General features: G+C 47.0%; 1 protein-coding gene across 1 annotated transcript; it reads right to left on the bottom strand.

The window, feature by feature from the left end:
- Positions 1–23,988, bottom strand: LOC142823284 (killer cell lectin-like receptor subfamily B member 1B allele C). Its single transcript, XM_075914155.2, has 7 exons — positions 23,892–23,988; positions 21,643–21,780; positions 11,424–11,522; positions 10,895–11,044; positions 5,362–5,516; positions 1,983–2,095; positions 1–1,596 (listed from the first exon to the last, which is right to left on the bottom strand). Exons 1-7 carry the CDS (start codon positions 23,986–23,988, stop codon positions 1,470–1,472), a joined length of 879 nt encoding a protein of 292 aa, XP_075770270.2. The 3' UTR covers positions 1–1,469.
- Between the last annotated feature and the right edge of the window lie 71 nt (positions 23,989–24,059).

Raw genomic sequence — 24,059 nt, forward strand, 5'->3', positions numbered from 1 at the left:
TTCAGTTTCCCCACTCTCTTCCCAGCCTCTGGGTACCTCCTCTCCCCTCTCTCTGTTCCCAGACTTTGCCTGCTCACTCACACAGAGAGACTGTGTCTACACTGGCATGAATTTCCGGAAATGCTTAAAACAGAATAGTTTTCGTTATAAGTATTTCCGGAAAAAGAGCATCTGCACTGGCAGGCTGCTTTTCCGGAAAAGCCCTTTTTCTGGAAAAGCGTCCGTGGCCAATGTAGACGCGCTTTTCCGGAAAAGAGCCCCGATCATCATTTCCGCGATAGGGGCTTTTTTCCGGAAAAGACTACTGGGCTGTCTACACTGGCCCTTTTCCAGAACAGTGTTCCGGAATAAAGACTTATGCCCGAGCGGGAGCAGAATAGTTTTTCCGGAATAGTGGTTGATTTTGTACAGTTCAACGTCGTTGCTTTTCCGGAAATTCAAGGGCCAGTGTAGACAGCTCGCAGCTAATTCCAGGAAAAGCGGCTGATTTTCCGGAATAAGTGGCCCAGTGTAGACACAGCCTAGAGAGTTTTGCTCCTGCCCTGCCAGAGATCAAGTGGCACAGGCAGGGAGGGACTTCACTCCAGGCGGTGCTGGGCCATGCTGCCACGCTGTCACTTTGGGCTCCTGGAGAGCCTGCAGTAGAGCCCGGGCCCGCAGTTAGCCAGCTGAGGAATGAGCAGATGGAGGGGCGGGACCAGGGTTTGGGATCAGGAAGAAGCCCAACATCCCAGCCCTGGGAAGGTGCCAGAGCGGAGGAAAACTTGCTGTGGGCAGCCAAGTCCTTCCGCAGCCAGCAGGGGGCAGCACAAGCTCCTTCCAATGCTCCCCTGTCTACAGCGCCCTAGGCATGGGCCCTGTCTGCTCAGCCCTAAGACCGGCCCTATGCAGAACAATAGGTTTGTCCTCCTTAGATCCATTTGTTAGGCTTGTTGAGCTCGTTCCTGGGAATGGATTCTGTCACTGAGAGAAAGCTCTTAAAATAGCCCCACCCCCTCTTGATGTACATGGCCCATCTGTTTGCACTGCTCCAGAGCTGGGATTCCAACATGGTGCACTAACCATTTAGCTACTGGGTGCTGTTAGCTGCTGTCTCCTCCTGCTGCCCCTGTGTGCCCCTTGCCCCTGATGTTTTATTATTTTACTGTGGCTGCAGCTATTCAGTGACCTCAGCACCAGGTTGTGAATAGTCCTCTTTGACTTACAACTGCAATTTTTTTGGACATATAGATTTTTCGTTGGAAAATTTCCCCCCAGCTCTACCTGTGATGTCAATTGGCAATAGTTCTTCCTTCACCATAATCTTCCATGTTGTCTTCAGACACCTTATAAAAACAGGAGGAAGGGAGTGGGCACAAGCCCAGTTCTTCCCTTTGAAACTTGCCTTCAATATTCATCATTCATGTGACAGAAAGAAACTAAAGGAGATTGTATTGTCCATAGAAAATGCAGCTATTTAATGTCACTGCCTATATCTGGAGAGCGTCTTTTTCACAAACGCACTTGGCTGCAGCTCTGCAGCTTTCAAAACGAATCACATCTGCTTTTATCACCCCACAGTTGTTGTTCCCTTCGGGAGGATTCACTGACTTGAACCTGGGAAACAAATAAACACTGTTTAGAATTTTGGAACGAGATTTTTAGCAGCTTTTCCTCATTCAGACACTCCTTGAATTTATTCTGCCGAATTGTTCCTGCAGAGCCCTGGTTGATTAAATACTTCCTAGCCCATAACCCTATAAGCAGCTGTTTGAGCATAGGAAACGTGTCCATATTACCAAACTCAGCCGGCAGGATTAGCCTGACTGCTGATGGAAGCCGTGGAATGAGGCTCAGGACTCCGCTCTGTGCAGAACATGGTGCCTAGCACTTGACATCCCTTGTGCCCCTACGTAGCCTCTGTTCCCACCAATGCTAGAAAGCAACAGTCCTGTGCCCCCTGCTGCACATCTTCTATGGACCCAGAAGATAAAACCACTCACAGTGTTTGATTTAACAGGGAGCCATCCATCCACGTCCAGTTCCTCAAGGGGGATGTAATAATGAGACCAAGCCAAAACCGATTTATGTCTTTGAAAGTGGTTTGAATGAAAGTCTGCAAATGACATGGAAGAATGAAGTGAGGGGGGAAGGCAGGTCTAGTGGGTAAGGTGCTCGGTAAAAAGTCTAGGAACTGGATTTAATTCCCCAAACTCCCTCTGTGACTATGGGCCAGTAGTGTAGGTTCTGTCCTGACTTGGGCAGAATTAAGGCCTTAGTACAACCTTTGTGGTGTTGTCAGTGAGGTGTCTGCCTCTGGGTGGCAGAGCATCTATTATTTTTTGTTTCCTTGCTTTTTAGCTCGTGTTGGTGTGTGTAGAGCAAATGTGGCAGACGCACAACACCGTGGTTCTGTGTATAAGGGAGGTTACTCACCTCGTCCAGTAACTGATCTTTGAGATGGGTGTCCTTGTGGGTTTTTCACTGTAGGTATCTTCGTGTTCCTGTGTTTATACAGCCGCTCTCTGAGTTACGAACAAGTTACGGACCAACACTTGATCCGTAACTCAAACTGTTCGTAACTCGGACTCCATTGAGTTACATGTGACCATGCTGTTCATAAGCGTGGGTCGTGTTCGTAACTCGGGGACTGCCTTTACGACTGCTCCATGGGAGCTTTGGTCGTAAGTGCAAAAGGTCATAACTCGACCGTTCGCAACTTGGGGAGCAGCTGTAATTGAAACTTTTTAGCAGTATCCCTCTTGGGTGCCGGCGTGCATATGTGGCACTGCTCACGCTGTAGCGAGCATGCCAATGGGTGTGTGCCATCAATTGTCCCTCAGTTCCTTCTCTACTATGGAGAGACGTTACAGCTCCAAAGCAGAGGGGAGGAGAAAAGGTCATGGAGTGCCCACGGGAACACCCATCTCGAAGAACATCAGTTAATGAACAAGGTGAGTAACCCCCTTTTTTCTTTGTCAAGGAGTGTCCCTGTGGGCACTCCACTGCAGGTGATTACGGAGTAATACCTTGGTCATCTGGAAGAAGGAGCTTCAGACCTGAGTGGTGGACAGCGGAGAGGACTGCCACCCCAAACCGGATACATTGTGAAGAGTGTATATGGCATACTGTTTTGTAAAGATATGTGTAGAGGCCCATGGGGCCACCCTTCACATGTGCATGATGGGCATGTTATGGAGGAAGGCCGTAGAGTTGGCCCTTGCCCTGGTGGAGCGGGCCCGGAACTGAGTCGGTTGTGACACCTTATTGATATCATAATACAATTCGTTATGCATTTTGAAAGCCTCTGTTTCAAAACAGCCTGCTCTTTGGAGCGATCTACTATGGAAATGAACAGTCTGGAAAAGCGTCTGGACTGCTTTGTTCTATCTAGATAAAAAGCAATCATCCATCGAGCACCCACAGAGAGGAGTCGAGCCACATTAGCATCAGGATGAGGCTTTTGGTGGCTTTCGCTGAGGTGGAACTGTGAAGAAATTTCGGGTGTGGTCTTAGGACGACTCTGTCTTTGTCAAAGATCGTAAGTGGAGGATCTGCTCTAAGAGCTGCCAACTCATGAACCCTTCCAGCTGTTGTGATGGCGAGTAAGAAAGCAACTTTCATGGTGCCATCAGTTCGGACGGAGAGTGGATCAAGATGTTAAGGACAAGATTGAACTCCCAAGATGGCACTACTGGCCTTACTGGAGGAAAAAGATTCTTGAGACCTTTAAAAATGTCTTAGTGGTCAGGTGTCAGAAAATAGTGTGCCCCTCTACAATATCATGTTTCCTAGAAAGACCCACTAAGTGGACCTTTACTGATGAATTCAAAAGATTTGGTTTCTTTAAGAAAAGAAGGTTCTCCAAGTCCATCATTAACTGTGTTGAGCAAGGTCAAAGTGCTCTGTAGGTGGCCCAGTTAGAGAAATGATGCCATTTCCGCAAATAGGGCTTACTTGTACTCTCTTTACAAGAACAGGTGAGGTCCTGCGCCATCACCCTCGGAGGATCCAGGCCTTGAGATGGAGCTTGTGGACCCTGGTCCTGAGATACGGCCGTTCCCCGACTTACAACCTCCTCGACTTACAACCATCCACACTTACAACCAACCTCTGTCAGCATGGGCTTGTCCCGCACTCCTGTTGCTCCGATCCTCATGTTGCATGGGGAATCGGGCACGGATTTCCTTGCCTGCAACCGCCAGCTCTTGGTGAGGGGTGAGTGGCCTCGGCAGTGGAAAGATTGGTGCCACTGGTGCAGAGGACTGGATTCTTTGCGGTACCAAGTCATCCCGTGCCTTCAATGTGGTTGGTACCAGGAAAACTTTGGCATGCAGTGCCAGTACCATCTTGGTCGGCATCTACACTGGCGGTTCCTGTCAGCCCTTGCCTGTGGTGCGATGCAGTTTGGGTACTGACTATGTTGGTACTGCTGTTGTCGGTACCAACGGCAAGGGGCGGCCTTGTTCAACTTCAGTACTGAGACTGCAGGAAGTGTGTCTTTAGAGGACACTGTCCCTTGGCGTTTGAACATACCGGACTGCCTTCCCATCCGCTGAAGTCTGTACCTTGGGTGTGGAGGAAGGCTTCTGCTAAAGGGATAACCTTTTGGGTGACCTGTCTGCTGAAGGAGAGGCATGCTTCCTCTTAGTCATTTTCTTGGCTGGAGGGTCTCTTGGTTCAAGTGGTCCTTGATCAGAAGCCACTGTAGGAGAGATATGGGTTGGAGAGACCTGTGGTACTGGTTCCAAGGTTGGTCTTCTCTGTGGTGAGGAGTTTTAGCTGAAGCTCTCTTGCTTTCAAAGATGTAGAAGAGAACTTCATACAGTGGTGGCAGCTCTTTGGGGAATGATTCTGTCACAGGCATGGAGTGCTGCTGGCAGGGTTACCAGATACTTTCACAAAAAATACTGAACATAGCATGGAAAAAATTGGTTGAGGAAAAAAAAAAAAGTAACTGCCCCTTTAAATCCCTACACTCCCTGTTCATCCCACCCCCGCCAGATGCAGCAAGGGAAAAATGAGAGAAACAGAAAGTACCTGACATGTAAAATGTATTTCCTGAGTATTTTTACCAGACAGAGGCCACAAATACCGGACTGTCCGGGTGAAAACTGGACACCTGGCAACCCTAGCTGCTAGGTGCCAACCAAGCCAGGAGTGGTTCAAAGGGAACTGAGGGAGGGTTGATGGTGCACGCATCTCAGCACATTCACTGCAGCATGAGTGGCATCGGCACCTGGGCGGGAATACTGCTGCTAAAAAATTCTGATTAGAAGCAAAAGAGCACCAAGATACCCAAAGTGAAGCGCCCACAGAGACATTCCTTGAGGAAGAATAATTATTATTAGAGCTGTTATCCCCAGGACATGATTGATTTACCATCTCGGCCTGGTCCTGTATCACCAGCAGTCGGGAGCCCCTCCTTGAACAGTCAGCGCGGCTCTTGTTCCAGGAAGATTTGTTTTTAGACACCCAGTAGCATTTGTCCCGGTGCAACATCCAGTCTGGGGGGCAGAGCTTGCACCCTGGTCCCTCTGGAGGGGAAAATGGAAACATGTCACGGAGCTAAAAGTTCTGAACTTCATTACACTCGTGCATGGGCTCAACATTTCCAGTTGCCCCATTGCCTGGACTGGGTTTGAGGGCAGTTCCCATAACCAATTAGCAGCAGATGCTGCAGGGCAGGAGGGAGGATGCTGGTGAAACTGTGCGTATCTCAGGCCTGAATTAGCATGGGGCTAATGCAGGTCAGGTTCGACTGCAATGCTACATCATTTCCTCCCCTTGTGTAGCTTTCCTGTGCCCTGCTGCACAGCCCTTGTGTTTCCCCTACAGATGGCTGCATTGCAGGAGAGGCAGATAATACCACACATCAGAGTTAGAACTTTATTTAGGTCACAAAGTCAAACTGAAAACGCCACGTTCATGGCTGCCCATGCAGCTGTCCCTCAGCTTGACTGTGGGTTCTTCCCATGCAGTGAATGTTTATTTGGGGAGCCATCATGGACATGGGTACCAAATAGTTCTGCACACTGGATGAGTCAGCAACCTTGGGAAAAACAATAGGTGACCATGCAATATCGCAAGGCACACACAAATGGAGGCTGGATTATGGTTGTGTGGGCGACTGTAAATCTGGCATTTCCTAACTTTCAGGAGCTTGGCTTTGTAACCTTCCTGTGCCCTTAATGCAGCGTTGTATTTCATGGCCTAATTTCTTTAAAAAACAAACCCAAAAAAACCCAAACATGTAAAGCAATTCTGTTACACGCAGTGGGAACAACTGCCACATCCTGAACCAGCAGCAGGGTTTGGACCTGGTCCAGCACCGTACCCACTGCTACCGCTCAGGGCTGGTGGGTGACATAGAATCATAGAATTATAGAATCATAGACTAATAGGACTGGAAGGGACCTCGAGAGGTCATCGAGTCCAGCCCCCCGCCCTCAAGGCAGGACCAAGCTCCGTCTACACCATCCCTGACAGATGTCTATCTAACCTGTTCTTAAATATCTCCAGAGAGGGAGATTCCACCACCTCCCTTGGCAATTTATTCCAATATTTGACCACCCTGACAGTTAGGAATTTTTTCCTAATGTCCAATCTAAACCTCCCCTGCTGCACTTTAAGCCCATTACTCCTTGTCCTGTCCTCAGTAACCAAGAGGAACAAATTTTCTCCTTCCTCCTTGGGACACCCTTTTAGATATTTGAAAACCGCTATCATGTCCCCCCTTAATCTTCTTTTTTCCAAACTAAACAAGCCCAGTTCATGAAGCCTGGCTTCATAGGTCATGTTCTCTAGACCTTTAATCATTCTTGTCGCTCTTCTCTGTACCCTTTCCAATTTCTCCACATCTTTCTTGAAATGAGGCGCCCAGAACTGGACACAGTACTCCAGCTGAGGCCTAACTAGTGCAGAGTAGAGGGGCAGAATGACTTCACGAGTTTTGCTTACAACACACCTGTTGATACAACCTAGAATCGTATTTGCTTTTTTTTCAACAGCATCACACTGTTGACTCATATTCAACTTGTGATCCACTATAACCCCTAGATCCCTTTCCGCCATGCTCCTTCCTAGACAGTCGCTTCCCATCTTGTATGTATGGATCTGATTGTTCCTTCCTAAGTGGAGCACTTTGCATTTCTCTTTATTAAACCTCATCCTGTTTACCTCTGACCATTTCTCTAACTTGCTAAGGTCATTTTGAATTATGTCCCTATCCTCCAAAGAAGTTGCAACCCCACCCAGTTTGGTATCATCTGCAAACTTAATAAGCGTACTCTCTATCCCAATATCTACATCATTGATGAAGATATTGAACAGTACGGGTCCCAAAACAGACCCTTGCGGATCTCCACTTGTTATCCCTTTCCAGCAGGATTTAGAACCGTTAACAACAACTCTCTGACTACAGTTATCCAGCCAATTATGCACCCACCTTATCGTGGCCCTATCTAAGTTATATTTGCCTAGTTTATCAATAAGAATATCATGCGAGACCGTATCAAATGCCTTACTAAAGTCTAGGTATATGACATCCACCGCTTCTCCCTTATCCACATGGCTCGTTATCCTATCAAAGAAAGCTATCAGATTAGTTTGGCATGACTTGTTCTTCACAAACCCATGCTGGCTATTCCCTATCACTTTATTACCTTCCAAGTGTTTGCATAGGATTTCCTTAATTACCTGCTCCATTATCTTCCCTGGGACAGACGTTAAACTGACCAGTCTGTAGTTTCCTGGGTTGTTCTTATTCCCCTTTTTATAGATGGGCACAATATTTGCCCTTTTCCAGTCTTCTGGAATCTCCCCTGTCTGCCATGATTTTTCAAAAATCATAGCTAAAGGCTCAGATACCTCCTCTATCAGCTCCTTGAGTATCCTGGGATGCATTTCATCAGGACCTGGTGACTTGCTGACATCTAACTTTCCTAAGTGATTTTTAACTTGTTCTTTGTGTATCCTATCTTCTAAATTTACCCTCTCTCTGCTTGTATTCACTACGTTAGGCACACCTCCAGACTTCTCGGTGAAGACCGAAACAAAGAAGTCATTGAGCATCTCTGCCATTTCCAAGTTTCCTGTTACTGCTTCTCCCTTCTCACTAAGCAGTGGGCCTACCCTGTCCTTGGTCTTCCTCTTGCTTTTAATGTATTTATAAAAGGTCTTCTTGTTTCCCTTTATGCCTGTAGCTAGTTTGATCTCATTTTGTGCCTTTGCCTTTCTAATCTTGCTCCTGCATTCCCGTGTTGCTTGCCTATATTCATCCTTTGTTATTTGTCCTAGTTTCCATTTTTATAGGACTCCTTTTTATTTTGAGATCATGCAAGATCTCCTTGTTAAGCCAAGCTGGTCTTTTGCCATATTTTCTATCTTTCCTACACAGCGGAATTGTTTGCTTTTGGGCCCTTAACAACGTCCCTTTGAAATACTTCCAACTCTCCTCAGTTGTTTTTCCCTTCAGTCTTGCTTCCCATGGGACCTTACCTACAAGTTCTCTGAGCTTATCAAAATCTGCCTTCCTGAAATCCATTACCTCAATTGTGCTGGTCTCCCTTCTACCTTTCCTTAAGATCATGAACTCTATTATTTCATGATCACTGTCCCCTATACTGTCTTCCACTTTCAAGTTCTCAACTAGTTCCTCCCTATTTGTTAAAACCAAATCCAGAACAGCTTCTCCTCTGGTAGCTTTTTCAACCTTCTGAAACAGAAAGTTGTCTCCAATGCAGTCCAGAAACTTATTGGATAGCCTGTGCCCTGCTGTGTTAGTTTCCCAACATATGTCTGGATAGCTGAAGTCCCCCATCACCACCAAATCTTGGGCTTTGGATAGTTTTGTTAATTGTTTAAAGAAGGCCTCATCCACCTCTTCCACCTGGCTAGGTGGCCTGTAGTAGACTCCTAGCATGATATCACCCTCGTTTTTTACTCCTTTTAGCTTAACCCAGAGACTCTCTACACAGCTATCTCCTACGTTCATCTCCACTTCAGTCCAAGTGTGTACATTTTTAATATACAAGGTAACCCCTCCTCCCTTTTTTCCCTGTCTGTCCTTCCTGAGCAAGCCGTACCCTTCCATACCAACATTCCAATCATGCGTCCCATCCCACCAGGTTTCTGTAATACCAATGATATCATAGTTGTATTTATTGGTTAGCAATTCCAGTTCTTCCTGCTTATTACCCATACTTCTCACATTTGTATATAGGCATCTAAGATACTGATTTGATCTTGCCTCCCTGTTGTGCCCTGACCCTCCTTTCTCCTTGCCATTATAGGCCGTAGTCCCCCCCCATTTCCAACCCATCTCCCAGTCCACATGGAGAGTGTGTTCTCACGAGGGGAGGAAGCAGGGGTTGGGTGCACAGTGGGAGCCTGGTCAGCTCTGTCTTCCTCCCCTGTAGGAGCTTCTGGCCCACGTGGTGTCCCTGGAGGTGACAGACCACGGGGGCAGGGTTGGAAAGTTCTTTGGGCCCTTGGTGCTCGGGCACCAAGGATATTCCTGGCCCAGAGGCCCAGCTCCAGCAATGCTTAGGACTGAGTCTCTCCCTGGCCCCATTTGCTGCCCCGTATGCATCCCCCAACACTGCCTGCCACCCCTGGTCGCTGTCACTGGTAGTGCAGCTGGACTAAAGCAACTTCCTATCAGCTCTGGCTCCACCTGTCGCTCTGCCTCCTGAGTGGAAAGGAAGTTGTGTCTCTGCACATTGCCCCTCCCCTTGATCACCCTTGTGGTCAATGGGAGCTAATGGGGTGGTGCCTTTGGTGGTGGAGATCTTCTGGCTTCCCCCTGCCAAGGAGCTGCTGCCAGAGGGAGGTGCCCCAGGTAAAAATCCTACACCTACCCCCTCCTACTCCCTCTACCTCATCCCAGAGCCTGCACCCCTCACCCCCTCTTGCCCCCCCATCACCTGCCCCAGCCCGGAGCCTGCCTCCTACATCCACACTCCCTCCCAGAACCTCAGGCAGGTGTGGGGAAGGGCCTTTTTTAAGTGGGGGAGGTGTGTGGGCATTATGGACACCACCAACATTTCTACAAACATGCAGCCCCTATGTGCTAGGTGAGGGAGAACCTGGCCCAGATCTCACCCTCTTCCCCATCTCTATGGGTAACTCCCAGCGCAGGGTGAGCTGCCACACCAGGGTGAGCCCAAGGTTTCTGACTGTTCGTGCTGTTATCGGTGTCCTGCTCCAGAGTCTTCCTGAGGATCAGAAGCCAGAGGGGAAATGGCGACTCTTCCTGGATGACATTTCCTGGGACAAAGCAATCCTGTTTCTTCAACCCGAGAGCACCTCACACCCCATATTTTTACGGTCTGGTTCCAATAATGGATGTGTGAAAGATTCTCAAAGGTACCACAACACCCATTTACAATGGAAGAATTAGGGAAACTGAACACAGGAGTTGCTACCAGCTGTCCTAATTAGTTGATAGCAATAGGGTAATTGTCCTATAATGCACATACCTTCTGGGTGTGGTGTCCCATGTAGTGGCACTGAGACCAGATACAGACTAATGACTCTGCTCTACTACCTTAATATGAGCCTATAGCTCATAGATTCTAATGTAGTTAACTTCAGAGGTCCCATGTTGGATCCCACCCACCTTTAAATTAATGGAGATTGCCTATCTCCTAGAACTGGAAGGGACCTTGAAAAGTCATCAGGTCCAGTCCCCTGCTTTCACAGCAGGACCAAGTACCATCCCCAACAAATTTTTGCTCCAAATTGTCTCCAAGAGGATTGAACTCACAAACTTGGGTTTAGCAGGCCAATGCTCAAAACACTGAGCTATCCCTCCCCCCACTTGTCTTATTGCAGTAGTTTGTGTCATTGCCCCCATGTGACCAGTAGGTGGCGCTGCAGTGCAAGGAGTAGCTGAGAGAAAGAGGTGAGATACCTGTTGAGTTGCTGGGAGATGATTCACACACAAATTGTTGCAAGCGGGACTGGAAATCTGTCAGGCCAGGTCTGCTGTTGCATTGAGGGATGAGTCTCTCCTTGGTACTGTTGTTCTTCAAGCAATTCAGAGACCGTCTGGGCTGAAAAACTTCAGAACAGCATGAGCATGAATGGCAGCTACTGCTCAGGGACCAGCCGCCCATCCCATACTGCAGCTTTCACATTCAGAACTGGGCCAGGGGGATAGGTCATGAGAGACGATAAGAGAGACTGCTGCATTTATTACACAGTGATGGGTGTCTCCCACTCCGCCCTGCACACTGATGACAGTGAAGCTGTAAGAGCGGGATCACAGGGGCCTCGAGTATCAAGCTCTAACATTGTCCTGCCCGTGTCATATTGTTCCCATTTTGGTGCTAGTGAAATGTCTGGAGGTTTTTTTCACAAGAGCATTGGAATCAGAAACGTGGGAGATGGGGAAATTTCAGGGTGTAGCTTTTCCCACAAATTAATTTGGAGGTGCTTACCCCAAGTGCCCATCACTGTCATAGCTCCCACCAGGATGAGGATCCCAGCTGCTCCCAGCTGCAGAGCGAGCCGATGCCAGCGGGGACACGGAGGATGATCTGTAAGAGGCAGAGATTGATGAAACATTTTCAGCACATAGAGCAACAAATAATAATGGACTTCCCTGTGCAGCACCCACTAATGGGCATTTATACTCCTCCTCACATAGAGCCAGGAGTAATTTAAAACCTGTCAGCTAAGGGCCACATCATGCTGAGGGCACTCCAGTGATGGAAGAGCAAACTACTGCAAAGGTGAAGAAAATACTAACTAATTCGTATTGTCAATTATTGAACAACATGGTTCTAGCCCACTTAGGGTATGTCTATACTGCAGTGCTATTTCGGGATATCTCCAGTATCCCAAAATAGCTACCCCACGTCTTTTGAACACGTCCATTATTTCAAAATAGAGCAGATGAGCTATTTCGACATCCCTGTAAACCTCATTCTACAAGGAGTAAGGGATGGCTCGAAATAGTGTAGACAGCGCCAAATTTCAAACTAGCCTACTTTTGGGTGCTGTCCTTAGAGTGGTGTATATTTGACCACATTGTATAGCAAGTCTTTGTTTCAGCCCTGTCTGGCCTTGTGTTGGCTTTTGGTTCTTAACTTTTCTGGGGTCAAGACTCATTTGTAAAGCCCAATAGCCTCTCATGACCAAGTAAATAGCATTAGGTAACCCCTTTCTGTGCGTCATCACCCATCTGATAAAATAGTTTTCCTAATATCCAACCTAGACCTCTCCCACTGCAACTTGAGCCCATTGCTCCTCGTTCTGCCATCTGTCACTACTGAGAACAGCCTCTCTCCATCCTCTTTGGAACCTCCCTTCAGGAAGTTGAAGGCTGCTCTCAAATCCCCCCTCACTCTCCTCTTCTGCAGACTAAACAGACCCAAATCCTCATAGGTCATGTGCTCCAGCCCCCTAATGATTTTCGTTGCCCTACACTGTTCTCGCTCCAATTTATGCACAGCCTTTCTGCACAGGGGGAGGGCAAAACTGGATGCAATACTCCAGGGCTGCGTCTAGACGGGCAAGTTTTTCCGCAAAAGCAACTGCTTTTTTTCCGCAAAAGCAACTGGCCGCTTGAATTTCCGCAAGAACATTGACGATCTCATGTAAGATTGTCAGTGTTCTTGCGGAAATATTATGCTGCTCCCATTTGGGCAAAAGCCCTCTTGCACAAATGCTTTTGCGCAAGAGGGCCAATGTAGACAACACGGTATTGTTTTGCGCAAAAAAGCCCTGATCGTAAAAATGGTGATCGGAGCTTTCTTGCGCAAAAGCGCGTCTAGATTGGCACGGATGCTTTTCTGCAAATGCTTTTAACGGAAAACTTTTTTCCGTCTAGATGTAGCCCAGATGTGGCCACGCCAGTGCCAAACAGAACAGAATAATAACTTTCCTAGATCTGCTGGCAATGCTTCTACTAATGCAGTCTAATATGCTGCTAGCCTTTCTTGGCTACAAGGACACACTGTTGACTCATACCCCATTTCTCATCTATTAAAATCCCCAGGTCCTTTTCTGCAGAAGTGCTTGAAACCGGATAATTAATTTCGCCTCCAATGCAAAACTGACCTGCAAGACTCAATGTCTGCTAACACTTGCAAAACAGCAGCCCTATCAAGGAAGTCAGAGCCACTGTCGCTATGCCAACTGGTCACGTATTTTCATTGTGGCACAGCCCACTTCAAAATAACAAGGCGTGGGTCTCAAACTTCATTCTTCCTCTTCTGAGGCACCAGCAATGGAGAACGGCACCTTATGGTTGCTCCTCTCGTGGACCTGTGATGGTGCTTAGAGGAATCTTCCTTTAGCCCTGACGTGGAGGATGGCACCAGAGCGCTCCATGCCGATGAAGAGGTACATGGTGCTGGGTCTTCTGGTCCCAGGTCAGGCTGAGGGTGCAGAGCCACCTCCATCCAACGTGCCTTCAGCCTCTGTCCTTTAGAGTCCTAGGGCGGAGCTTGTGGCAGATGCTGCAGTGGTCTCTTTGGTAACCCTCACTCAAGCACTGCATGCAGGAAGATGTGGGTGGTTTTTTGGCTTGTGCGACCACCACGACTCTGTGGGTTCTAAGAAGGGAGGGTCACTAACAATAACTAGAAATAAAAAATTGGACTTAGAACAATAAGAAACAAACTATGTACAGAATAACAGGAAAAATGGTGAGCTTGCAGAGGCAACGGCTATGGGATGTCCCAGCCTCATGTCACTGGTGGTAGGAAGGAACCAAGGAGGTAGCGGATTGGCAGGTTGCTATACTGGGTGCCATGAAGGCACAACTCCAGGGGTCACTCAGAGGAGAAAATCTTCTGGCCACTGTGCACGTAGGCGTCTACACACCTACTTCAAATGCACAGGAACACTCATTCAGAGAACAGACATTACAGAGATGAGGGCCGTGCACAGTTTTGCAGTTAATTTGATTGTAGAATTAGGCTAGGACACCTGGAGCCTTGGGGATGAATCTTGTCATTTTATAACTAACACTGACTGAAGAATTTGAAATTTGTTTCTATCTTTCATAAAGGTAAATCGGTTCTTCCAGTCAATCATTCAGTCTAGATGCCATCAGCTTTTTTCATCGGCACTGCAGCCAAGGTTCCTGTTAAGTGCAATCACCCAGCTGCTAAATGAACCCCCATCCCCATGCTCAGGACTGCCTGGCTGGTGGTAGGGGCACCACTCTCTCAGCTGTTGCAAATCTCTGTGGGGGCAGAGGAGTGCACCTCTCCCAGGGTATGTCTGCTACAGAGTTTTGTCGGGAAAAGAGCCATTTTTCTGACAAAACCTGACTAACGCCCACACTGCAATCATGTTCGTTCAAAAGTAAATTGAAAGAACTGAGGGTTTTTTTCTGGTGTTGGTAAGCCTCATTCGATGGGGAAGAAACCTTTTTGCAACAGAGCTCTTTTGCAAAAAGGCATGTGTGATGGGGAGGGGGAAATTCTTTCGGAAGAAGAGGAAAAAGCACAGGTTCCCTGATGGCCATTCCGCCCATTGTAATCACAGCTTACATGCGAAAGAGTGTCCATTCAGTCTGGATGTGCTCTGTTGAAAAAGCAGATGGCTTTTTCGATGTGCTTTGGCAGGGGGGACACTCTCTTTCGGAAGAAGTTTTTTTGGAAGATCTCTTCTGGAAAAGCTTCTTCTGAAAGAAGCCTGTAGTCTAAACATGGCTCCCATGGATAGGTAGGAGACATAAGAAGGAGGGACGGAGTGTTTGGGGCATCCTGTCTCCTAGCTGGGTAGTGGCAGCCACAGAAGAGAAGAGAAGAGAAGAGAAGAGAAGAGAAGAGAAGAGAAGAGAAGAGAAGAGAAGAGAAGAGAAGAGAAGAGAAGAGAAGAGAAGAGAAGATGTTGATCACAGCAGTTGGGTTTGGCTGCAGCTACTTGTGTGAACCCAGCACTCCCCAACATCTGTAGAGTGGGCGGGAAGTAGGGTAGCCAACTGCATGGGGTAGATGGAGGAAACAGGGAGTGGGTGGGTCCTGATGTTAGAGTGATTGGGGTGGGGAGATTTTTGGAGCAGCCTGACTCTTGTCTGGGCTGCAGCAAGATCAGACCCTCTCACTCTTTGCACAGTAGCCCTCTCTGGGCAGTAGACTTGGGGGAGAGACCCAGGACTCTCTCCTAGGCTGGAGATGGGGATAATACCAGGGAAGAATGCAGGCTACATGATGGGGGGGGGGAACATTTCAGGAGGGTTATGCTGGCTTGCTGGGGCACAGGGGTGGCCCGTGAGCCTAGGCAGACTTGGTGGTCTCCTAGGGTGCTGCCAACTTGGGTGCCCGATGTTTATGTCATGGCCACTGACAGCTGTGCAGGTGGGGGCACCGATCGCACCTTCCGCCTGGGGCACCAGCTACCACAGCCGGCCTCGGACCACTCCTGCTGGGGCTTGAGGGGCATGTGGCTACCTGGGAGATGGGGCGCTGCTGGGAAACTCCATTTCTCATTCATGCATCAGGGAAGGCCACATACATCTTCCCTTTTCTTGGTGGGGCTGGAGTGAGGAGGGGTTGGTATTAATTAGCAACTGATTGGTGATGTAATTACAAGATCTGAAACGTGCCAGAACAATATGATGAGGGTGGAGAGACTTGTAGAGCAACCACAAAACAGTGAATCCTCTGCAGTTCTAGACCAACATGTTTTTCAACTAGTATCCGGAGGGAAAGATAAACGACTTGCTTTTGGCTACTCTGGGGCTACGTCTACACTGGCATGATTTTCCGGAAATGCTTAAAACGGAACAGTTTTCCATTATAAGTATTTCTGGAAAAAGCGCATCTACATTGGCAGGATGCTTTTCCGGAAAGCACTTTTGCCGGAAAAGCGTCTGTGCCAATGTAGATGCGCTTTTCCGCAAAAAAGCCCCGATCATCATTTTTGCGATCGGGGCTTTTTTGCGGAAAACACTACTGTGCTGTCTATACTGGCCCTTTTCCGGAACAGTTTTCCGGAAAAAGGACTTTTGTCCGAACGGGAGCAACATAGTATTTCCGGAAAAGCAGCTGATTTCTTACAGTAAATCGTCAGTGCTTTTCTGGAAATTCAAGGGGCCAGTGGAGACAGCTGGCAAGTTATTCCGGAAAAGCGGCTGATTTTCCAGAATAAGTGACCAGCGTAGACACAGCCCTCATGTGTTAGGTGGTAGCCATCTGCCCGGAGATGTTAGAAAGCCTAGGCTAAGATTTAGTTTGTTTGGAAGGAAGTGGTTTCACACAGAGAGACTAACAAGAAACTCCTACGGTGGAGCGTAGCCCTCCAAGACTTTGAATTTGAAATACAAACACATTTCAGGAGCTTCTAACAATGTGGCTGATCAACATTCCTGTTGGAGTTTTCCAGACTCAGTGAATTAAAACTGTCCTTATCATCCGAGTCCTTTTTCCCAAACGTGCCTTCCTTGGGTCCCAAGGGGTTGATGCATTTGGGTGGTGCCAGCAAAGCCTCCAAGACCAAGGAATGCGTCACCTTAGGGAGTTTTTAAAAAGAAGCATTGCGTGGGGAACAGCTTTGGAGTGGTCTCTGATGGTTCACACTGACATACTCAGCATGGGAGCTGCTCGACATGGATGCGCTGTCTTTTAAAAGTGCACCCTTGTTTTAGCACACTGGCTCGCTCCGAGTGAGTGCAGGGTTTGTCTCCTTATGCTGGGAACTGCCAGCTCCAAGTGTGGACACACTCGATGCAGCTTTGGGCTCCCCTCATTCTGTGTCTCTTCCACCTCTGGCCTGAAGGCCATGGACTGGGAGTCTGGCTTACACTCAGGGTCTCTTGGCACCTTGAGGGTGTGGGTGGGGCAGGAGTTTCACATTCTCCCTCAAGTTTGAAGTACACCAAGCCAGTGGTGCAAACTGAGATCCACGAGGGAACGACGCTGCTAGATAGTTTGGGTCGTTTCCCTAATTAGGTAACAGTTTTAAATAAAGCTGCAGCCTCCGCGGTTAGCCCGATTTTGGTTTCTGTATCTCTTCTTTATGTCCACAGTAACTTCTAATTGTATTTTGTCAAGGGCTGAATTTTTAAATGCAGTTTAAAAATAAAGCAGCTAATTTAGTTTAGTGCATGTGGAGCAGGGACGGAGGAAGAAATGCCCCCTCACTTGATCACCAAATGGCCCCTTTCTTCCACAACAATACTCAGACTTTCCGACTGCACCACACACCAGACTGCTGTCTTAAGATGCCCTCCCACGGCTCAATGCTACTAGCCACATCCTCTTAATTCCCATCCGTCAGAGGGGAAATTGCATTGTATCTGCACCCCCATTCCGCAGTTAGTTCCTTTTTGACCCAGCAAGGGAACCTGTCAAGCTATCAGAACCAGTAAAGTCCTGTACCCTGCATTTGGCAGGTGGCAATTTGAATTTTCCTTCCTTAGTGTCTTACTTTGCCTGTTGAATAGTAATAGAGCGGTAGCCCTGTTAGTCTGATCTTGCTAAAACAAAAGGAAAAAACTAGGTAGCACTTTAACAAGATGGTTTAATCTTGTTAGTCTTTAAAGCTCATCACAACTTGGAATTGTGAGCCAGCTGTGTGGGGACATTGCTGTGGCAGGATGAGGGGCAGGGCCACCGGGGCCTTCTGCAGGATTGGGGCCGGTATCAGGCTGATGCGGCCAAATGTTGGCTGCCATCAGCTCCTCCTGTCCCACGATTGGCGCTGGGGACAGTCCGACTGAGCTGAATGTGGGCTGATTCCCCTGCTCCAATATGACAAGTGCAGGCTCAGGAACAGGCTGCTGCAGCCAAGCGACTGGGCCCGGATTGAGGCTACTCTGGGGGGCTACCCTGCAGCTGGATCAGGCTGGGCTGCTACACAGGCACCAGGTCAGGACTGCACTGCCTGTGGCCAGGTCTGGCTGGAGCCCAGTGGGCCTGGCCATTCGGAGGGTGGGCTAGTTTTGGGCTGGAGGGGGAATAGCCCTTCCCCAGCTGCCAAAGGTCCCTGGCCTGCTGGCCCCTGTGGGCCCCTTTAATCTGCTGCCTCCCCACATGTCTGCTGTCACCAGTGCAGCCTGCAGAAGCGGCTCAGCCAGCTCTTGCTGGAGCGTGGCTGGCTCATGCCAGAGCGACGCTCTAGGGTGTATCTCTGCCCTCCAGTCACTCTGCCAGTTACCTTGTCAAAGGAGGACATTAGATGGGTTTGGGTTTGCTTTCTTCTTGGTACATTGTTCTCGCTACTAATTATCACCTTAGCGTCTAGGTCTGAACAAATTCATTGTTCGATCATTTTTCCAATGTCTTTCCAGGTATCAAAATTAGATTGACCGGTCTGTAATTTCCTGGGCCATCCTTCTTTTTCCCTCTGTCTCTCTCTCTTTTGGAGACAAGTGCTGTGCGTGTCTTTCTCCAGCCCTCTGGAACCTCGCCCCTCCTCCAGGAGTTCTCAAAAACAATTGAGAGTTCTGATATTATATGGGCTATTTCCTTAAATCCTCCCTCGTGAATTTAATCAGGCCCTGTCGACTTGAATGCATCTACCTTACCTAAAAAATACTATAACCTGTTCTTTCCCTCTTCTGGCCCAAAACCCCTTCCCCATTTTTGTTAATATTAGATTAAGTATGTGCTCTAAGTTAATATTTTTAGTGAAGACCAAAGCAAAAAACCCCTATTAAACTCAGCTTTCTCTGTATCATCCTGTATTTGCTCTTTTCCTGTTAAGAAATGAGACTACATTTGGAAAACAAACAAGTAAAATTCAGATTTGTGTTTTGTTCATTTGCCACTTGGAAATAATTACTAACACCATCGACGGAGCCATGTAGATTAGTGTACTAGAAAAACAGTAATGAAGCGGCAATTATTGAAATCTCTGCTTCATTTTCCTATGTCTAGAAACCTCATCTACATACCCTAGACGTACCCTAAAAGTTTAATCCTTTTTTAGAAAGATAATTGACACCATCTCATTGGGTTTTCACTCCACTGTACTAGCTTGAAGAGGGAGGTTTAACTTCTACGCTATATTGTCAGTTCTAAAAGATTTTAAAGTTTCAAATAGCACTAATTTTCTGGCAAATTCTTTAGAAGTTGCACTATAATTTTTTCCCCTTATATTTTACATTCTCTATAAAAAAAAGGATTATTTTCCTCCCTGGGACATGAACAGGTTTGTGGGGGATAGGATCACACTCCCTTTCTTTCTGAATACATGGGATGGGTGCTGTGACGGACCGGGCCGGGTCTGGGCACAGCTGAGGGTGTCCGCTCAGGGCGAATTGCTCAAATTTGGGGCTCCTTACAGCCCCCAGAGTGGTGACCTCTCCAAACAGGCCACAAACCAGTCCCACAGAGCGCTTCCGCTGCCTGCCTGAAGCCTCACGAGCAAAACCCCTCCAACACCCCAGCAATATCCATGCCCCAGATGGCCCCGGGCCTCATACACAGGTGAGGTGTCTTAGAACCCAATCTCACCTACCCCGAACAAGTTCTGTCCGGTTCCAAGAAACCAGCCACAGATCCCTGGTCAATTTACACTCTGGACCTTACCCATGAATCACACTGAGCCAATCCTTTAGAATCTACCATCTAAAGGTTTATTGCTATGAGAAAGAAAAGCATGAGAGTGAGGTTGCTAAAGTATCATACATTACATGCATCGAATCTCCCAGTTCTTAATGCAGGCTCTAGCAGAGATGTTATAGCTGCTGGCTTAAAAGTCCTTGTTGCGCATCCTAGGTCAGAATGGGTCCACAGTTCTTTCCGGTCCTTCAATCCCTGCACTACTGCCTCTGGGATGAAGTGCTGAGCTGAGTACCAGATGGAGACGGCCACATGGCAAATTTATCCCTCCTTCCTGGTCTCTTCTTGGCTGCAGCAGGTCACCTGGCCAGCGGCCTATCCCTGTGTTCCCTGCTGGTAGCCCTTAGGTGTCATTCCTCATTCATGAGGTGTGACCTTGGCCCATTGAGTGCTATTGTCCCACAGAGCCTCGCTAATTAGCATGTCCATAGTCTGAGCTCTGCCCATTGCTCAACCATACACAGAGAAATAGCTAATACTCACACAAAATACATACTTATAGCTTCACACGCAGACATTATACATTTACATGAATAGCATATATAAAATTAGCAGACAGTAAGCTTCTATTCAACATCTTGCATGGCCCCCTTTATACTACTTTTGGGACCAACAACCCCCCCCATAGGTGCAGCAGTCACCCGGCTGCTCCCCTCACAATCCAATAACGTGACAGGTGCCCTAAAACTTATAGTAATATGGAGTCACAGTCTGGAAAAGCTTAAAAACCCCTGTTTTAGCTCACTTCTTTGTTTTTTCACTATTCTGATATGCATTTTCCCTGCCTTCTCTCATCCTGGCTACTAAATTCCTCCCTAAGCGAATGTCTACACTGTAGACAAAGATCAAAGCTGCCGCTGTCGATCTTCCAGGGTTCGATCTTTCAGGGTGGGAGGGCACTCCTGTTGACACCAGAAACTCTCCTTTCATGAGGAATAAGGGAAGTCAAAAACTAATTTAAGCTACTTCTACTTCAGGTATGCAATTAACATAGCTGAAGCTGCATAGCTTAACTCGACTTTCGGTACAGCTAGATTGCAGGTTTTTTTCAGGATACTGAAGGCATCCCAAAAAAACTCCTCTACATCCAGGGAATGTATATGCTCTTCGACTTTTTTTTTTTTTTCATAAGAGCAAATGCGCTCTTTCAGAATCTCCTGTATTCCTCATTCCACAAAGAAGAAGAGGGCTTTCGAAACAGGGCTTTTTTCCAAAATTTGTTCCAGTGTAGATGACAAAAGTATCAACAAAGGTACCGGAGCACATTATGCGTATCTTTTTCCAATAGATCCTCACAGTCTAAACGTATCCTTTGTCCCGCAGTGTAGACATATGAGAGTCATCCTTAAGTTGCAACTTTCCAAAATGCATTTGGCATGAAATGTCTTCTCTTCTGCACTCAGAGATACCTGGGAAGTTGAGCATGTGTTCCCATTTAAGAATCATGTACAAAATCCTGGGATTGCCTGTAATTTTCTACTAGCCAGATTCTCGTTTTTCTCTAGCCCAGTCCTAACTTCCTCAGATAAATTTAGGTCTTTCACTGGAGGCCAGTAAATCCTTTTCTTCACACAGACTCCATGATACAATGTACCTAAATGAATCCCCACCAATTTTCTTCTAACAACAATCAAATCCTTCCTTTTCCTGGAGCTTCCCAGTTTCCTTCTCTTCTGTTCATTCTTCAAGATTTGCCCAATGCCTTGCTCCTTCAGCTCTGACTTATCCCACTGCAGCAAGAACTATAAATTCACTAGTTTACTTCAATCCTCCAAATATGTATAAAGACAGCATAAAATAAAATATTTGATTGCACTTGTAATTACAAACATATAGGCTGCCGCTGGCTACACCTATAGTGTTGTGGCTGTATTAATAGTACTAATATAATGAACACTGTAATCATAGTGAATTTACAGAAATTCTGTATCCAGTCATAACAATAGTAGGGAATTTGACATGCTCTGAAATCCCTCACTATGAAGATAGTCTGTAGAGCTGCTCCTTGGTTCTAAAGACCTTCTTTCTAAGCTCTCCGTGCTACAACTGAAATAAAAACGTAGAGTAGGATTCCATTTTTCTAACCAAAAATAGAGATCATACTGGTACAAAAACTAAGAAACCAAAGACTTACTGAGATGCTGAGGTGGAGACAGTGGCCTGGAAGAGGCTCCCAAAATGTTTAAATCAGCATAAATAATTTGTCCTTCCATGCTGCGCACTGAGGAGGAAGAGCATGTACAGAAGAGGATAGAGTGTATGAGCAGCCTCACTTATATCTGAGCTAATGTCTCCAAAATCAGGAAGTGTCTGTCATCTAGCTAAAGCTGTGTACTTCCTTTTCACCAGTGATTTAAAATGTCAAGACACCTAGCTAATAAATGAAGGCATGTGGGCTAGTGACCAGTCTGAGTTGGGTTTTAGAAACACACAGGACAGGAAAGCTGTTCCCTATTCGGGTGTTCAGGATTTCAAATGCACAGGTTTTTTTTCAGCAGTACAAGTAATCTGATCAGTTTAGCAGGACATCCCTGAACATTCACATGGCAAGAAAGTCTCCTCACAGCATACAAGTAGGAAATAGTCAAATGGCATTTTCCAAGCCTTTCAGCAGTGCAGCCATCTCTAACTTATACCCTTCACCCCGTTCACTGTGGCTACGCCTATACTGGTATGGTCTTGCGCAAAAACTCTTTAGTGCAAGAGTTCTTGCATTAAAGTAGTTGTGCAAGAGAGCGTCTACATTGGCATGTGCTTTTGCAGAAGAGATGTGCTTTTGTGCAAGAGCATCCATGCCAGCGTAGACACTCTCTTGCGCAAGAAAGCTCTGATGACCATTTTAACCATAGGGCTTTCTTGCGCAAGAAATTCATATTGCCTGTCTACACTGGTCTCTTGCACAATAACAGTTGCACAAGAGGGCTTATTCCTGAGCGGGAGCATCATAATTCTTGCGCAGGAAGCACTGTTTTCATACATTAGAACGTCAGTGTACTTGAGCAAGAACTTGCGGCCAATGTAGACACAGCCTGTGTGTTTTTGGGGACTCAACCCTAGTGCTAGTGACAAACTCTGCTGCAGGGGGTGGTTGAACGGCCTTTTCCAAGACAAACACTGCTGTATCAGGACTTGAATGCAGGAGCGGTCGTGCAACTGAAGTCCCTGGGAGCAAAGGGCAACCAGTCCGTCTCTGAACAGCGCTCCATGCATGGGGACTGGCAGCACAGAGTCAGTTCAATAGACTGTAGCGTGGCCAACCCCAGCTGTTCAGAATGTTGAGTCAGGCTCACCAGAATCATGAGATGAGCTTTAAAATTATGACAATTATGTACAAATAAGAGATCTCAGGCTCTTTAGTTGCCTTCTGATTTTTGAGCCTGTAAGCTTCATGGGGGGGGGGGGTCACATTTGGGAGTTTTCTGCTCAGCCATGAGGGCTAGAAACTTGCTTCCTTTTTAGGCATTAAGATTGAAATCACATATCCACATGGCTCCAGGAGCTGGGGATTTTAGGAAAACAATAATTAGCATGAGCCTTGTGAAAAAATCATGAGAGTTGGCAACAGAGGGTAGAATTTGTGGCCCCAGTATAATGATTGTGCTTGCATTCATACAGTGTCATGACAAGTGGGAAATGGTGTTAGACGGCACTGGTCATATGCGGTATCCCACATTTCCTGCAATGCTTACTACCACTTTGGCTGCCTGACAATACAACTATAAAGTCTGTAATCTCAACTGGACAGCAAGCCCAGCATCTTTTACTCATAATTCCAATACAAAATGGCTACATCTAGACTGGCATGATTTTCCGCAAATGCTTTTAACGGAAAAGTTTTCCGTTAAAAGCATTTGCGGAAAAGAGCATCTAGATTGGCAGGGATGCTTTTCCGCAAAAGCACTTTTTACGGAAAAGCATCCGTGGCCAATCTAGACGCGCTTTTACCGCAAAAAAGCCCCAATCGCCCATTTTCACGATCGGGGCTTTTTTGCGGAAAACAAATCTCAGCTGTCTACACTGGCCCTTTTGCGCAAAAGTTTTGTGCAAAAGGGACTTTTGCCCAAACAGGAGCAGCATAATATTTCCGCAAAAAGCACTGATTTCTTACAGTAGGAAGTCAGTGTTTTTGCAGAAATTCAAGCGGCCAGTGTTGACAGTTGGCAAGTTTTTCCAGAAAAGCGGCTGATTTTCCGGAAAAACCGGCCAGTCTAGACACAGCCAATTTATCTTAATTTATAATTGAGGTTGCCAGTTAGAATAAGGCATATTAAATATCCATAAATGTTCAGGCTGGAAGAATTCATGAACTATGGTTATATTGACAGTCCTGAGGGAAAGCAGCAGAAGGGCTCTCAGGCATTTAAAAAAGTAAGGAGTACTTACGTTTCTTTGCAGCATGAGGGAGCACGAGGAACCTGAGGGGATTACTACCATCCAGCAGGAAGAAGCTGGAGATAGCCCCAAAACCTTCAAATCCCATTCACAAGGTGGAGAGCAACATAAATCCATGGGATTAAATTTCAGTTTTCAGTTAACCCCCCCCCCAAATAA

The sequence above is a fragment of the Pelodiscus sinensis genome, chromosome 19, assembly GCF_052426305.1.
Source record: "Pelodiscus sinensis isolate ZL-2025 chromosome 19, ASM5242630v1, whole genome shotgun sequence".
Taxonomy (NCBI): Eukaryota; Metazoa; Chordata; order Testudines; family Trionychidae; genus Pelodiscus; species Pelodiscus sinensis.

Bases quoted from the DNA above. Each gene is read 5' to 3' on its own strand.
- LOC142823284 (XM_075914155.2), bottom strand. From the start codon at position 23,988: ATGGGATTTGAAGGTTTTGGGGCTATCTCCAGCTTCTTCCTGCTGGAT. The intron at 21,781-23,891 runs GTAAGTACTCCT...CTCAGATATAAG, and splicing joins CCCTCATGCTGCAAAGAAAC to TGAGGCTGCTCATACACTCT. The intron at 1,597-1,982 runs GTGAGTGGTTTT...TTTGTTTCCCAG, and splicing joins TCCCTGTTAAATCAAACACT to GTTCAAGTCAGTGAATCCTC.